Below are 17,733 nucleotides of genomic sequence, written 5' to 3'. Positions count from 1 at the left end.
AAACATTTAAAAAATAATAATAAAAAATTCCTCCAAAAACTGAGAGGCATTTTTGTTTTTGATTTGTGTTCTGGTTAGCCAATCAATATCACCACCGGTATATAGAAAGACAACCATTCTTATTCATCTTGGAGGAAAACCACAATCATGTCCTCAAAATCAAAATGACGTGCCTGTCATGTGAAGTAAAAGCAACACCCGCTAGATGGCCAGTCAGCGTGGCTCCTCAAAATGCAGAAATAGAACATTAACTAATAGAGCAGAACATGTGGCAGTTAGCCAGTTAGTAGAGATAGATTACACCGCTTTAAGATGACATCAGGCATGGCGTTTTAGTAGACAGGGTTCCAATTAGATCAGCTTCATGCTTCACGGCATTAGGGGCTAAAAGAAACACATTAAAAACAGATGCTGATGCCCGTTTCCAAAAATACAACAGTGATAAATGAAAATCAACATAGCAGAAAATGGATCCATACTTTGATGCTTACTCTGGAGCTACAATCTGAATATCACAGTAAACAAACGTATCAGACCTGCAGATCTTAAAATGTTGGTCATCCAGTAGAAATTATAACTTAGAACTAAAATATATATATATATATATATATATATTTTTTTTTTTAAATACAAGTGTTTATTTGCATTAGTGCATTGTCTTTATCTTCCTTGGCTCGGACAATCAATGCAGCTGTTCAATCGATATTTCTTGAGCCATTCATCAGCATATAGCTTATGTTACATTCAATATGGAGCCCTGCAAATACTTCAATTACTGTACAGTAAATTTGCACTTGTACTCAATGAGGCGTTTACTTGTTTACACTCAAACAAAACGGCCCTGTATTTAAAATCCACCACGCGCCTCCCTGGTGCTTTCATTGTTGTTCCACCAAGTGGAATACCCCTGTGGCGTGTCTGGGCTGGATTCCCCTGAGAGGTTACGCCAATGATATACATTCAAAATCACACCACACTTCTAAGACCTACACTGATGTGTGGGAATTTAACATCAGTGAATAAAACAACTGCACAATTGTTTCATTGCTTTTCAAAATACAAAATCTATTAGAAGAAAAGAAAAAAATCACTTTTGGTAAAGAATTTAACTTAATTTTATTAAAATAGTGAAGACAACTTTCTTACCAAGTTGACAAAACATTTGACCCCATGAATGAGACACGATAAACAAATTAGTTTCCGAATCACTTTAAATATTCGAAAGAACTATCGAAACGTCCAGCTCGTTACAGCGAGTGCTAAAAACGTTTGGACAGATCAGATACTGTTGTGGAGACTGTAAAAGGAAACTACTGCTTTTGCCAAAATGTGCAAATTCATCAACTTCCATGGTTATCCGTGCTCATCGTTTGACAGGCTTCAGTTGCGTCAATGTAAAAGATGACCCCCAAAAAATATCCTTATCTACTCCATTGCATACAATTTTAAAAAAAGTTGTGGGTTTCCTCTTAAAGCAGCTGAGTTTTTTTAAAAAGGTCCTCTTAAAAAAAAAAACGGACGACAAAATAGTTGCATGTGCTTTACTTCTGAGCCAAGATGATGCTCTTGAGATTCCTTGAATGTCCATTGTTGTCATTTTAGGTAGACGTCCGTGCATATATTTACAAAGAGGCACCTGCATGTCTAATGTGCAGCAATAGGGTAGGCTCTGCCTCCACCCTTTTCATTTGTAAATCCTACTGTGTCGCTATTGCCGTTTGCTCCCTCCTCTCCTCCTCATCACACTCATGGATGCTTTTGTATTTAAGCATTAGCTTTGTGTGTAGTGAGCATTGTACTGCTGGATTTGACGAGAAGGGACATTGTTGGGAAGGTAGATGGGGCAGAGCTGTCCGTTACTCTTAAAAAACAGGCAGTCTGGTGGAGGTCAGAGTACAAGCGTTGATATCCTCGGTGTGAGAGGCTCTGTGCAGGGACGGTTCTGAGGCACTGTGGTTTATCTTAGGCAAGGCGTGCTGAAGAAGCTCGATAGAGGACAGGATCTTATAAACAAAAACAAAACAAAAAGAATGAATCCAGCTTGACTTTGAAATCTGGAGTCAGCCAGAAAGTACAAAGCAGCAGCAGCAGCAGCTCACCTGTGGGAAGAGCGGCCGCTCATCCTTGGACTTCTTGATGCAGTCAGCAACCAATCTTTTCATGGCTTTGGGGCAATTCTTGTAGAGTTTACTGAGGTCCGGTGACAGATAGCCCCGTCCCACCATGAAGATAATCTGAAAGGGAAAAAGACACTTTGTCTTATAACAGGAGCAACGACCCTATGGGAAACCCCTGCTTATTTCAGCAAGACAATGCCAAGCCAAATTCTGCATGTTACAACAGCGTGGCTTCGCAGTAAAAGAGCGAAAGTACTCGACGAGCCTGCCAACACTTCAAACCTGTCTCCTATTGAAAATGTGTGGCACATTATTAAGCGCTAAATACAACAACAAAGACTGCTCGAGCAACTGAAGTTGTACATCAAGCAGGAAAGGGAAAGAATTCCACCTACAAAGTTTCAATTAGTGTCTTCAGTTTTCAAACGCGTACTGAATGTTGTTAAATGAAAGGTGATGCAACAGTGGTATTAGCCCAATTATTTATTTTTGTCATCAGTCTAACAATAGTTACAACACTGCCGCAACTGAGCAGGTCTGACAATGTCGTCATTTACATCATACTGCAAGCCTGGCATGTCTTTATTTATTCCATATATGCCGTTTAAATCCCAAAAAGGTAGCACATTCAGCCACAAGGACTGTGGTTGATGTACACAATAGCACAAATTAGCTACTAAAGAGAGCGCAACTAAAACATAATCTATATGTATTTTATAAGAACAAATAACCGCAGCAATACAATTTTAAAATCTTTGAGGAAAAAACATCAACCAAAATAATATTGACGTAACTGAACAGAGGTACCAGACACAAAGTGGCAAAAATGGTTTAAAACAAAAAAACAAAAAACAAATATAGTTAATAATTAGGTCTTCAATCTGTATGAAAATGTGCAAAATCCTTGATTAAAATTTTATGTTATCCTGTTCCTCAATACCCCAACCACTCCTTAAAACATGTCTTCCCGGCTTTTCTGGAGGCAAAGTAATTTTTTACTTCATTGTAAGAAATCTGATGGCTAATAATAACCATTCCTGCTCATCCATTATTGAGATTATCGAGTCATTATTGTGTCATATGGTATAGAGCTCAAGTAGTTCTTTAGAGACTCTTGCCAGCCCCCTAGTGGTCACAGGGCTCTAAGCATGTGCTTCATTTGATTATGCCTTGGGCCAACTCTGGTCACAGACACTCATAACAGGAGTGCTACGATGAAGTCAAGCTGCAGTAAAAAAAGATGATACAGAGCAATGCGCAATAAACTAATTTGCACAGTGGCGTAAGACTGTCACGTAAATCAAGAAGGCAAGCTCAGCTGCTGCATTGCTTACAGATATTTACTGTAATGACTTCAGGATTAGCGTCGGTGATAGACTGCAACGCTTTCCGACTTGAGCCCAAATTTTTATTACATCTCACATCGGAAAGGTATCTACCATAAAACAAGGACTCCCTTTATATGCTCACTAAATATTACATATAGGAAGGAGAACATATAAGAGTATTGCACTTTGTATATAGAGAAAATGTGTCTATATAGTGAGTAAGAGGCATACACGATCCAAGTCAGGCCGTGTGACCTGAGAAGGGACGTAAAACCACACACATCTAGAGTTGTGTTACTGATTCTAAAGTTAGGTCAACGGCTACACAGCGCAAATCCACAACCGCAAACACCTTCAAACAGCATGTTGGAGTCTTTTCACCATCTTTTCTTTTCAGAACACACGGACCCAGTTGAAACAGGACAGAAACTTAGACTTCTGTATAGCTCATATAGCACCACATCAAACACATTTGGATATCGAGATGAAATAGCTTTAACAGCACATACTGAGAAAACAGACAGAAAAAATGAGCGGATAAACTAATTTGCAGCTGTAATTGAATGCGGCAGTGGTTAGTGGAGGAATTCAGCCACATGTCGAGAAATTTCACTTGTTAACAGGCAACCTCCCAGCATATTTACAGCGGCCACTAACATCATTAAGATCATGTGTGTGTGCATTGCGTCAGGGTGGCATGAAAACTCACAGGCAGCCTGACCGACTTTTGACAGGTTTAGCAATGTTTGAGGCGTAAAAGATTGACAAAGCTAGCCAGGGATGCACCGATGAGTGGCCAATGGACACATTTGCAATTTCATCTTAAACTTATCCTTTTTTTAAGAGGCACGTCATGGTTGTTGCATTAGCCTTTTTCTGTTCACCCTCATCGAGGTTAGCTTTTACTTTTGTTGAATCGGTTCCAAAATTATTTGTGCGAGTAGGAGTTGAGTGTCAGTAGCAGGTCACATCAAAATGAGACCTGGGAATTGCACTACCATAGCACCAGCGCACATAGACTTATAGCTAGTTGAATGGTACCTTTACCATGGCCTTAGGGGGTCTTTATCACTCTTACTGTCAATAAGCAACTTTGAGGAGGGTTGCGGGAGCCCTGCCACACAAATATGGACTGCTTTATGACACACGTCACTTCCCTCTTTCCCCATTTGTTACAAAGTCGATTCAAACGTCAGCGTGAGATTGTGGCTGTTAAGACAGAAGCTGCTAAACAACCGAAAAGTTTTGTCTGAGGATACCAAAAAAAAAAAGTTGATTCGAACGTCAGTGTGAGATTGTGGCTGTTAAGACAGAAGCTGCTAAACAAACGATAAGTTTTGTCTGAGGATACAAAAAAAATTCAACGTGAGGCTACGCGGATAAAAGGGCAGTCAGGTCAATAGTGGCCCAGCTGTCACTCGCTGGCGTGAGTCAAAGATGATGCTGTGCACTGGTCCTCATGTAGGCAAAACACTACCGCTTTTGTCCATATGGTGCCACCATATTCAACAAAAACTGAAAGGCCATTGGTGTTGAAAAGTAATTAGCTGCACTTGCCTCTTGCCTGCTGCAGACTAGCTAGCATATAGCAGCTAATGCTGGAGATGCTAACACTGCATAATACAATGTCAGTGCATTTTAGAGTCTTTAATTAGCGAATTCAACTTGATTTCTGGACGATGTTATGTTGTTGACGTCGGTGGCAAAAGTCTGCAACCAGAGTGACTCAAGAAACCAGCCAACGGTCATGCCGCTAATGGGAAAATCTTTAAAAAAATAAAAGCGACCAAGGTACTAATGTCAAGAGTATTATAGCAATTGCAAGGATTTTATTTTCAAGTTGGCCTCACAGCTGGCTGTGTGTTCCGTCATGGACAGCATGAACAATTGTTGCAGTGTTTTATGCAGTGCAATTGTTTTGCTGACGGTCTCAACAAAGTTTCTGGAATCAAGGTACTTAATTACATATATTTGCAACATTAGACAATAGACACTAAATTATATATATTATATATTTTCTCTAATAATATCTAGGAACCGCTAAACATCTAAAAAATTTTCAATTTTTGGGGGAGATTTTTATGCTTCCATGTATAGTACAGAGGGATGATTTTTGATTATTTAATATGAAAAAAAAGGTGTTTTATTCATGGGATTTGACAGTACACCCCTTTGCATACAATATGTGTTTATGACTTGAATTATACCTGATCTCTGTTGGCTATCTGTGAGTACGGGAGCTCTCCTGTCATGAGCTCAAAAAGAACAATTCCATAGGAATAGACATCTGATTGGAAGCTGTAGGGATTGTTATCCTGCATCCGTATGACTTCAGGGGCCTTTGAACAGACAACACATTTCTTGTCACTTCTTCATACATCATATAACTGTAACAAATGAGAAAGCTTGTTTACAGACCATCCAGAGAATCGACCCAGAAGGCTGCTCCACCTGATGCGAGCCACTCCACCTGGCCTTTACCGTTGCAAGACCAAAGTCGCCAATTTTCACCGTCAGCCCTTCATGCAAAAAGATGTCTTCCCTGCCGTCAAGGGTTCATTACTGAAACACTGAGCAAATGCACATCTTGAGCAACGTGGAGAAATTTGACACACAAGCAAAGCTGATGAGAAGGATACTGTTGGACTTCATGTCACGATGAATGATGTTCTTTGCATGTAGATAGCTGAAAAGGAATACATCCAATTAAATCAGTCATTTTGAGTTGAAATCAGACAAATGCCTTGCTGTATGACTTACTCCATGCCCTGAGCTGTCTGCCTGGAAATGTCTATAAGCTGGATCATCTTGAAGTTCGTCTCCAGGACGTGAATGTGTTTGTAGAGGCTGCTACCCTCGCACCACTGGGCCACAATGGCCAGGTTGTCCTTCGTCATGTAGCCCATAAACAACAGGATGTTGACATGTCGGGTTTTTCTGCGAGCAAGGAGAAAATCAGCAAAATACAATAAGATCAAATATTGCAACTGAAAAGTCACCAAATGGCGCTTGTCAAAGCAAATGAGTACGTAGCATTTTAAAGGAACTAAAGCTAATGTGCCATATTTCTTACCTTAGAACAGCTACTTCATTTTTAAACGCCTGCAACTGCTCTGGAGTAGGGTTGGTCACCTTTAAAATCTTCACTGCTACATCACCTATTAAACAAAAAAAACACAGAGACGTGTACTTATATTTGCTGTAATGCAACGTGAATAGTGAACAGGGAAAACGTGAGCATTGGTGGCTGGCTGCACTAGAACGAGCCCAGCCCCTTCTGCCCCCACCATTCCTACCATGCCATTTCCCTTTGTATACAGTTCCAAAGGAGCCTGAACCAATGCGAGACTGAAGATACACCTCACTGGCTTCAATCTCCCAGTAGTAACTAGAATCTCGCTTCTCCCGAGGCCTCTGGATGTTTACAAAATTAAAAAGGCACAAATGTTACTTAACACCATTGACTAAACACAGCAAAGCGCTTGGAAGGGCAAGTTATTAAGGCATTCAATAGAAGAAATTACAATTTTATTCTTCTCCTGAGTGTTGAAGGACGTAGCCCTTTCTCGCTGGGCTGGTGCAGGGCTTTTGGCTTGGGACTGGGACCAGCCAGTAGGACTCTGGTTGGGGGAACTCCCAGCTGTGGATAGTGTAAAAGGGAAATTAAGCAAGCACATTTAGTCAAGAGGATCACATTATTAACAAATGCACAGACAAAAAAAAAAAGAATCGATAGAATGAATGGTGACGCAACAAAAGAACGTACCTGAGTCGTGATTTCGCACTGCATCCTAAAGAGACAAGAGAAACAAGATCCCATCACATAAGGTTGACCTTCCCAACCCAGATGTAAAAGCAGGTAGCATGTTCGGAAGTCAGGCTGTACAGACCAGCACAACACGTGTGCTCTGCTTTCTAACCTTTTCTGCACTCTTGGATGAGGTCTCAACAAAAGACTGGGAGAAGTGGACAATACCTACTTTCCTCTTCAGCCAGAATCTATGGCACCAGGAGGTGGGGAAGGTATTCAGGCAGTCTAGCTACTCCCCAACAGGGGATGACAAAAACAGTGGGGGCAGCAGAGAAAATGAAAAGGAACACAGGGAAGGAAAACGAGGAATGGACAACAGGAATGAAAAGAGAATAATTAAATAGTTGCAGGAAATAGTGGAGGTGTAAAAGGGGAAACTAGGACAAGAAAGGAGTTGGGGATTAGCCTCGTGCAGGCTACTTAACTCATTTGCTCCCAAAAACGTATATAAAAATTCTGTTTTAAATATTACCATGGTCCCAAAAACTTATGTATACATTCGTTTTTATGCTAGACAGAAGGCTTTGATGCAGCCTCTGACCTGAAGAGGTCGCTTAAAGCAATGATAGTTATTACAAAAAACGGCCAGCAAGTGGCATCAGAGTAGAAGATCAACCAGGGCCATGTTGCAACAAAGCTCTTTTTTCCAGTGTTTTCAAAAAGTTTGTGAATAATGATGAAACTTAGCTATATTCTAATGCTAATTGCTGCAAAACAGAAACTGATACAAATATACTTTTTTTCTTCCTGATGGAAGAAGATACTCTAATCTTTCTTTTGGTAGGTTCCATGTTTTTATAGCATTAGAACACAATATTCTGTGGGCCTTGCAAAATCAGTCAAAATCCAGTTAAACAGCCGGGAGCGAAGGGGGTTGCTTCAGTGAAAATGGCTGTGAATGAATGAGTTAATACACATAATTTGAAAATGCAGGCTGATTGTTGGAATGCCCGAGATGTATACATGAACCAGGAGATATTTTTAGGGCTCAGTGACAGTGCCTAGAGGTACCCCAAGAGGCTCATGTTGTGCATATGTACCTCAATCATGCTGCTGTCTACAGGCAGGGTCGTGCTAACCATGTGGACGTTTGGCGTTGATGTGGAGCGTTGCCTGTGTGAGAGACCGCCGCCTGTGGGCGAGTAGGGCGTGGCATAGTTGAAGGCATGTGGCGTTGAATATCGGTGGGCAGAGCTGTGAGGGCGAGAGAATGCAATATAAAGATTCACAGGCTGCTGTGCAAATCTGCCATCTGATCTTTTCACAGCAAGCGTGACACTGTGTCGCTGTTATTGACGACAAGTCAAGTTTGAATCTCGGAATGCTGCGCTGTCAGCAGTGTTTTGTGTACAACAACTGGACTATCCACTGCATGGTTTGTGATTGGCGGTTAGCTTATCTTGAGAGACTCACGCATGGCTGAAAAAATAATAATCTGTGTTTACTTTCTGATGCTTAACAATTAATGCCAGCGTAGTGTGCTATAACACAAGCCTGCAGCATTTTTGTGTTATCACGTGTTGAGATGACGCCAGCATGATACTACTACCCAAAGACTGGACTACATGTAGTTCACTACCAGAAAATCAAGTTTCACAACAGTCCTAAGGATTGATCTGCAAGGAGCACCTTGTGTGCTAATTTGACAGCTCACAGTGCTATTAAATAGTTTGAAGTGCTACTGAAACAACAGGCTCTTTTCACATCTCCTGTTAAATCAGCACTTGGACTGCTAAGCCCCCACAAAGCTGAGAACGTCATTAAAAACAGGATTTGATTCAAGTCCTATTAAGACTCTTAATGCAAATTAGAACACAACTCCAACTGTGTAGCAAATGAAATGTTGCTGATACAGCACCAACTGGCATATGACATCATCAGATGTGTAACATTCAATGGGGTACCGCGCGAATGCTATTTTTAGACCGCAAGGTCACGTGACTTCAGCAGCCTGAACCAGAAGGAGGTCAAAAATGAAGCCGGCTTGTTGACGTTGACAACCTATGCTAGTAGTGCTTGTTTTGTTCTCGTTTATCTCCAGAAAAAAAAACAAAAAAACATGCAGAGTAAACACAGCTGTTATGGAACTTGCAGAAATGACTGCACTACTACCGTCCACATATGAAGGATGTATTCTTTATTCGTTTCACGAAGCCAAAACTTCAGAGGGATAAATGTGAACGTGGATCAACTTGTGCGGACGTCTAAAAGAGCTGTTTAACGCCAGCGAAGTGAGCCTTTCACCTTCATATGTAGTAAACATTTTGTTAGGGGCCATGCATGCATGCTCCTACGATGACAATCTTGCTCTTATCGGCCATTGCCATCCCGAAGAGGTAAGTGATTGTCTTTATATTATTTTTTATCTCGACTGCCGGACGACAATAATGAATGCAGAGGAAAAATGCTAAAATGGCGTTCTTGAAATCTACTTGGGTGGTCACCAGTTTACTTGGGTGGCCCGCCCAAGTATTAACAAAGTGTGGGAAACACTGGGCCATCATCATTGTCACAAAGTGTGTGCAGGGAGTAAAAGCGGGAACCCTAGTCTGAGACAGCCACTTCCCCGCCTGTTTTCTATGTCACCCTACTCCAAACAGCTGACTCAAATGATCAGCAAATCAGCAAGCTCTGTAGCAGCCTGATAACAATCTTGTTCATCCAGTCAGGTGTGTCTGTGAATGGAGACATCGAACAAAGGCAGGACAGTGGCTCTCCATGACCAGGATTCCCTAACCACTGCTCTAAAGTTTAGTTTTTGTCTGTTTGTGAGAATTGCGCACAGACAGCACCTGGCAGGAAATATGAAGGGCAGTAAACAAACCTTTAAGAGACACCATTAGGACAACATTTTATGCAAAGGTATAATTTTTAGACAAGTGCCGAAAGAGAGAGGGATGGGGAGGAGCTTCCAAAAAGTCTTCTTCCTAGAGGGGCGTAATGGAAAATAATCTAGAGGGGCGTAATGGAAAATAATCGAGAATCACTGCCATAATTTACTGTTATATTATTATCACTTTTCCCTAATCTTTTCACATTTTTCCATAAACAAAAAAACGAAACTTTTGGCTGAGACATACTACGAAATTTTGCAATGTGAGACCCGGCATGCAGCACAAATACGAGACAATAATGGTTCAATATGTAACTCAACTTAACTTTGTATAGCATCCTATTCATACAACTCAAAGAATTTTACAGTTTAAAAAAAAAATCTAAAATATTAAAAACTATTACTACTAAATATTGCAATTTATAATTATCCAATAAAATCTGACAACAAAAACAAGACCAAGCGCCCACTCCCCCCTCCTTGGCACTCATTCGATCTCCGGAGCTCATTTCCTTTTCTACGTCATTATGAGCTAAAAATTAGGCCAGGAATCTACAGGATTTTCCATAAACAATCCCATGAACTCTAGCAAAGCAAATGTTTCTATGCTACAGTTTAACCGAAAAATACTGACCTCTGATTGGTCTATTGCCGTTCATTTGAGTAGTGTAATGGGCACGCAACTCAAAGGGGGTGTGCCGTATCAGTACTTATTCCTATCTGTGGTAATAATCCAATATGTAAAAATTATGCAATGAGTAGCGTAGCGCAATGGTTAAATATCATTGGAAAGCTGAGATCATTCTCTTTTTGATTATGCTTACAGCTCATTTCTGAAATATGGGTCACTGTGATACATTTTGTTATGCTAGGTCACATATACACAATGTCAATTTCATCCGTCCATTGTCTGAACCGCTTATCCTCAAAGGTTCCAGGGGTTCTGGAGACTATTCCAGATGTCTTCGGGTTCAGGTACACCCTGAACTGGTTGCCACTTAATGATGGGAATTTTGGCTCTTTTCCGAGACCTGGTTCTTGATATAACTGTAAAATTGTGTGTAATATTTTTGTGTGTTGTTGAACTATTGTAGGGGCAGCAACCGTTTCAGTACAGACTTACACATGGTTTAGACCAGGTTCCCTTGCTGGTCTTTTCACCTCTACTTTAAGTAATTGGTGAACAGTAAGCATGTGCCTAATGTGGGTTGTTTGTGGAACCAGTTGGCACCATTGTATAGTAACTCTTGCGCTTTGCTGTGCAGTTAAATGTTCATTGCTTTACAGTGCACTGCCCCGCTACAGTATTTCCTTATCATCAGAATTATGTACATGCATATCCAGATAATGCTCAGTGTGCATCTGTGTGCTTAGCTGTATCAAGACATACCTTGGAAAGCGAGTTAACGACTCTCTCATTCGCCGAGATGTTAACGGGGGAAGTGATGGGGCGCCACTCTCACCAGGTGTTGGACACAAACTGAAGAAATAGACATCAGGTGACCATACCTTAAATTATCAGTTTTGTGCTGAAACTGTTTAGTTGTAGTGATCTTATAAATGGGGACACTTACAGGAGTTGTCGGATATTGCTCCAGTCCACACACATTGTGGGTACTTTGGTGCTGCAATGTTCATGGAACTTGTAGCCACACGTTTGGCAACGGAAACCGTTCAAAAGAAACTTCTGGCAAATGTCACAAAACGCTAGCTTCAGATATGTTTTCCGGACCTAAAACATGAGCAACATTTGTACATTTATTTCTTAGGCAGAGACACTTATTCAAGGGTTAGTGTGAAACACTTCAGGCACTCACAAAATTATGTGTGGTCAGAGGAACATGATCTAAAACTTCCACCAACAACTCTTCACCAATCAGGGAGGTCGAGTCGGTATTCCAGTCCATCCGTAATTTTTTACTGTTACAAAAACAATAGCACAAGACTATTTATATCAAGGAAAATAGTTATGATATGCAGCAAGTACATCTGTCAGTTTTTCAAACCTAGAGTAAAAGGTTTGGAGCTCACCTCCTCTGCCCAGGGAGAAGTCTGAAAACAGCACAACACTGAGGCTGCAGGCCTCGCACCATTAAGGCTTTAATCAGGCAGCTCTGCAGAGTCATACCTGGCCGAACATTTACCTAAAGGAAACAATATATAGCCTTTCAGCATGACTCCATGTGCTGACAAACGGTTTCATTGGCAGAATCCCCTCAACTGGAAACTCCATGCAGCACAAAAATGTAATTTGCTAAATATGAAAGAAATCAGCTCACCACAGTGCGCTGCTGGTTTGGAAGGTAGACACGGATGGTGCTGCTCGTCTTCGAGTCGGGTATCTTGCTGTCATCTGAGGAGCGACGCTGGCAGGGAAAGCCCTGGACCATGGTCGGTGAAAGGCACGGGCCCTCGAAGGCAGAGTCCTTCATTCCAAAGCCATTGCTCAGGGTCTTCCATGCTCCCTGGAGGTGCTCCATCAGTAAAGCCAAGTGCTCTCAATGGTCTGGAAAAAATGAACCATGCGCAAACTTTGAATGCCTTAAAAGCTTACATCATCAGCTGACATAATCAATATTACATTAGTCTGTTTTCTAAATGAGAGGGATGCAGCGTGGAGACTCCCATGTCAAAGTGTATGAAACAAACTGGCAGCAACAAACATGAGGTAGCCAAGTCTTTTGCGCAGTCAATTTTAGAGACCATTGAAACATAGGAAATAACTGGAATGAGATTTGCATCCAGACATGCCGTAATTCTTCATGGTAAGCCTTCTCGAAGTGGAAAAATTGAGACTTTGGTTCCAACTGACAGCATCACACTGTTGCTGCACATTTTTGCATCTTCATTTACAGACTTGACACTCCACAACATTCCAGACAGTGTCTCATCCTTTTTATTTATTTATTTTGTTTTTTTCTACTTTATTTAGTTTTTTACTACTTTGAAAAGGGAAAGACTGCTGCATCTTGGTAGTTTCTTTTACAGGTATGTCAAAAGTGTATAGGATAATATGCTAAACTAGTGCAACTAGCTATGGTTTTGATAAGTGGAACAAAGCTGGGGAAATCTGTTGAGCCTAAACAAATTCAGTCTTGGAGCATCTCAGCTGTATTGCTGCAGTACATGGCAAGCGATGTCTGCAATTTCCACAGAAATAGTGAGTGAATTCTGACAAATACTGGAACTAAACCTAAAATGTCAAGGACAACATAGTACATAGTAGTACACCTAATAGGTGGTGTAAGAAGGTTAGAGGTAACATGGTTTGGTTTAAACCATTGGCAGTGCTGGTGTTGTCGTCACAAGTTTTCTTTTAGACATTAAATTCAATGTAGAAATTTTGAGGCATTTTGTGCCACAATTCGGAAAAAAATGTAAATGGTTGATTAATTTGTGAATTTTCCCACATTGATCAAGGAAATGTAGTCCAATTCCTCTCCCTTTAACTACTGAGAAAAAACAGTTATGAATGCTGTGGTTGTTAAATGGTACTTCCTTGCTACTGAAATCATAACACCACTTGCAACCTCACATATTGACAGACAGGACAGGTTGTGATCGATTCTGCATTCAGGCTTTGGTGCCATTTGCCCACATAGTTCCAAATTGCAGCAATGATCCAAACATAATGTTTTTTTGTTTTTTTTGCTGTTGTCTTCCACTGCTATAAAAACACCACTTCAAGGTTCACTGCATTGTGAGCACTCGGGGCCATTAGACTCAACTACTACAAACAGACAGGTCAACCCGATAATCAACACAATGCTAAAAAAAAACTTGAGAGAAACGTGTGTGAAAAGATCCGTTCAATACCTTCAATTTGTATATTCTGGTGATCACGTAAACTCCACCAGATCCTTTGGATGACATTTTGTGGTTGATTCTGTTAATTCATAATCAGTCTCAGCTTTGCTCATCAGACTTAAGCATTAAATTGATAATGGTGAACATAGCTGATACTGTCTTAATGTTATCAGTGCTAATACCTCGGGCTGATGAGGAGAAACATAAAAATAGTTTGGTTACAGCATTGTGTTGACATAAACTCTAAAAGTTACATGGTGGCAACAAAGCCTTCCACAAATGTCAGGAAACCAAAATACAAAGGATCAATGAAGCTCAAGCCTGTACTAAAATGACAGTATACTATTAGTGTGCACAAAACGGACGGAACCGAGCATATTTACATTATTCCAATTAAAACGGGAGTTTTCAGCCACCAGTTGTTTGCAACATGTTTTGTAACGTCGACCCTACATCCTGCAACTCTCACTAAACAATTCAGCAACAATGCAGCATAATAGCAAAAATATATTGTGTATATATTTCATATCTTGCAAATGATTCAGGGGTACATAAAAAAAAGAAGAATGTTTGGTCTTAAAAAATGCACGTCACAATGAACAGAATATTTTTAAGCGTATTGTTCTACATGAGGTATTTCGGTTGGGCTGTAGTGAAAAGTGCTGCGTTTGCATCTACCATGTAACGTGACCTGTCTGAAAGAAACCAAATATCTTGCTAACGTACAGCGCTTTGCAGTGAGTGTGCACACTAAAAGGTCTGCTTCACCTTACTGAAAACAGTAGGTGAAGCAAGGGGTGTGTCTCATTCTAACTTAATTCAAGTTTGTTAGTTTTTTTTTTCTCATACGTGTAAAGGGGCGGGAGGATTTTACTATTACAGTGCACTTTCTGTATAATTCTGCAGGGAAAGGAGAGTGCCAATCTCATCCAATATCTGTAAATAACAGATTTTTTATAATGAAACGGCTATAGTACTTTATAATTGCACCTTAATGTCCATTTTCAACATTTCTTCTTGAGATGTTTCCAATGCACGACTCTCCATAACAAAAAACATAAACATATACACTCAGGCGCTGAATGTACAGCATGCAACGTGTAATGTTGTTAAAGCTAAAAACATTTTATTCAGTACGATCGCTCTTACGGCTAGGTAGCTCAAAATAATAACTTTTCTATCGTTTTTCATGCATACCCAGCAGGTCAAACCACATAACGCAAACAATCGACGTCTGCCGAGTCATACATTGGTGAAATCAATGACATTCGTGTCCGTCTTCTGCCGTTCCATGAAATCACAACAAAGGAGGAAGGGTGACGGTTAAGTTAAAAAAAATAATTCGTAGCACAGTTGACGCTAGTACAGTGGAAGCCGATGTAGGCCTCCCAAAAGCGAACGATAATGTTCGCTCACCCAACACTTAAAGTTGTTTTCTGCAGACGCGTTTTAAACATTTGTATGTAGTTAGCTTTTCCGTATAGCTAGGAGAGTAGTAGCGCTACATGCAGAAAACGTTGGTGTGTATGTGTCAGAGAGCTTACCAAGAGAAGTTGGGAAAGTTGTGCTCCGCCATAACTTCAGGAAAAAGTGGCGTCGGTGACATCATCATATTTGCAACGCAATCAAAGAAAGGGCCAAGTGACTTTGGCACGCAAAAACACACACACACACACGCAGAAAAAAACGCCTATCCCGTAAAATGTCGCGATACTAGACGACGTGAAGGTCACAGACTGGTCGCCTGACTCGCCTCAAAAGCGAAGAAAAGTTTGATCTCCCCCTACGTGTGGTTTTAAGGCGAAATCGCTCGATCCCTTGAAAAGTGAGACGACGAATGCATTCATTGTTCTGTTGGGTTGTCTCGAGGCTGTTTTACATTTTAATTACGGTCCGTCTCTGACTACTTTCGCCTGACAATCAATATTTATAATGGACGGTAAAGAGGTTTGACTCGCCGTGGCCCGCGTCCGTCTGACGACAGGGATTGAAACAAGAGCTCGCAATCAAAACGAAAGACAAGCATCAATCCCGAAAGCCCTCCCACGCCAACCATGACGTTTTGCCCCTAACACGATAGAAACACACAGCCAAATCAGAGAACAAAAAGTTATACAGTATTGCGTGCCAGAACAGAGAGATCATTGTGTATTTCCACAAGATTGTATATTTTCACAAGGTTTTACTATACAGTTTAGGTTAAAAATCAACTAGGATTACTCTACCAACGGTTTGGAAGAAAGGCTCTTTCATTAATAACGTGAGTGCGCCATCATCTGGAGATTCGAGGGCAGTGCTTCTTTTTTTCAAATTCTCTTCTACATCCATCTATTATCTAATTATCGTATTTTTTTAAATCACATTTACTTTCATATTTATACCAAAAGTGTTAAACACATTTTCATCGCAGACCACATATTAGTAATGTTTCCGTCAGGGAGCCATTATGACTTAAAATCATATGTAATCATCTCATCATATTATTGCATATGCATTGCCTCTGAATCTTATTTAAAAAAATATTTATACAGGTGCTCGTCAAAAAAAATTGAATATCCTCAAAAAAAATTAATAATTTCCGTAATTCCATTCAAAAAGTCAACTTTCATAGGTTATAGATTCAAGTATTTATTTGTTTATTTTTACATTATTTGGGCTTCTATCCAACAGGATGTCAAAATATAAAATAATGTGAAGAAATCACCATGCATACTTCCAATTGTTTTGCATGAAAAAAAAAAGATGGATGGATGGTATTTTCAAAACGATATGTCAATCTTCAATAGTTGGTTGGGAATCCCTTTGCCTTAATCACTGCCTCGATGCGCCGTGGCATTGCCTAAAGGTCCTGCAAGCCCGGGCTTTCCTGGTGCTTGCTGTCAGCTCTTTGTTTTTGGGTCTGGTGGCCCTCATTTCCCTCTTGATAGTACTGTATTGTGGCCCTCGTTTTCCTCTTGTAATACAATACTATCAAGAGGAAAATGAGGGCTACCAGACCCAAAAAAGCCTGGGCTTCCAGGACCACCAGGCAATGCCATGGCGCATCGAGGCAGTTGTTAAGGCAAAGGGAATCCAAACAAGTATTGAAGATTGACATATTGTTTTGAAAATACCATCCATCAATCTTCCCCCCCCCCCCCCCCCCATGCAAAAGACTGGGAAGTATGCATAGGGATTTCTTCACATTATTCAAATTTTTTGACATCCTGTTTTTGTGAGTTTTATGAGCTGGAAGCCCAAATAATGTAAAAAAACAAATAAATACTTGAAATCACTTAAGTTGTGGGCCCTGAATCTATAATCTATGAAAGTTTGACTTTTTGCATGGAATTACAGAAATTATTCAACTTTTTGAGGATATTAAAAAATTTTGACGAGCACCTGTATTCATAGTCATAAAAAACAGCTTGTGTCTCCCAGCCCAGGCAAAAAGCGGATTCATTGTTTTACTCATATATGTAACCTTTATTTGTCCATGTAAGGCAATTTACCGACCTGGCAGCAGACAGTGGAGAAGAATAGACAGTCCAGCCCAGTCAATCTCAAGGAAGAGAGACAGGCAAACGTACCACAACATCATTACTGATTAGGGAGAATAGTGACAACCAAATATTTAAGGACGCTACTAATGTTTAATTCATGTTCAGGGCTCACCTGTAAAAAGAACAACCAGCAAAAAAGACATTTTACCAATTTTCTGCCAAAATTAAAACAGCAAATCCATTTAGCAGGAAACATGAAGTAGACACACTTTGATTTGCTTCGTGGTCCACATGTGGTGGGCTGGCCAGATCTTGGCCCATGGCCTTGAGTTTGACACCTGCGGATTTAACCCAC

General features: G+C 40.5%; 1 protein-coding gene across 2 annotated transcripts; it reads right to left on the bottom strand.

The window, feature by feature from the left end:
* Positions 1-1,527: 1,527 nt before the first annotated feature.
* On the bottom strand, positions 1,528-15,948 carry raf1a (Raf-1 proto-oncogene, serine/threonine kinase a). 2 transcript variants are annotated; one of them, XM_077548096.1, is made up of 17 exons: positions 15,441-15,948; positions 12,369-12,595; positions 12,121-12,233; positions 11,907-12,009; positions 11,664-11,821; positions 11,480-11,569; positions 8,297-8,450; positions 7,212-7,236; positions 6,970-7,085; positions 6,742-6,859; positions 6,519-6,603; positions 6,206-6,382; positions 6,085-6,131; positions 5,864-5,982; positions 5,653-5,784; positions 2,100-2,234; positions 1,528-2,003 (listed from the first exon to the last, which is right to left on the bottom strand). In XM_077548096.1, exons 2-17 carry the CDS (start codon positions 12,567-12,569, stop codon positions 1,863-1,865), a joined length of 1,914 nt encoding a protein of 637 aa, XP_077404222.1. In that variant the 5' UTR covers positions 12,570-12,595; positions 15,441-15,948; the 3' UTR covers positions 1,528-1,862. The 2 variants fall into 2 exon arrangements, with proteins under 2 accessions (XP_077404222.1, XP_077404231.1); XM_077548105.1 differs by lacking the exon at positions 15,441-15,948 and adding an exon at positions 7,366-7,485 and having other exon boundaries at positions 12,369-12,584.
* Between the last annotated feature and the right edge of the window lie 1,785 nt (positions 15,949-17,733).

This window comes from Vanacampus margaritifer, chromosome 1 (assembly GCF_051991255.1).
Source record: "Vanacampus margaritifer isolate UIUO_Vmar chromosome 1, RoL_Vmar_1.0, whole genome shotgun sequence".
NCBI classification, from domain to species: domain Eukaryota; kingdom Metazoa; phylum Chordata; class Actinopteri; order Syngnathiformes; family Syngnathidae; genus Vanacampus; species Vanacampus margaritifer.
The sequence above is the reverse complement of the archived record's forward strand: the minus strand, read 5'-3'. Positions and strand labels throughout refer to the sequence as shown.

Excerpts from the sequence above, each read along its gene's own strand:
- raf1a (XM_077548105.1), bottom strand. The coding sequence starts at position 12,569 with ATGGAGCACCTCCAGGGAGCATGGAAGACCCTGAGCAATGGCTTTGGA. Across the intron at positions 11,570-11,663 it reads AGCAATATCCGACAACTCCT|TTTGTGTCCAACACCTGGTG; the intron begins GTAAGTGTCCCC and ends CTATTTCTTCAG. Across the intron at positions 6,860-6,969 it reads CTCAGGAGAAGAATAAAATT|AGGCCTCGGGAGAAGCGAGA; the intron begins GTAATTTCTTCT and ends GTAAACATCCAG.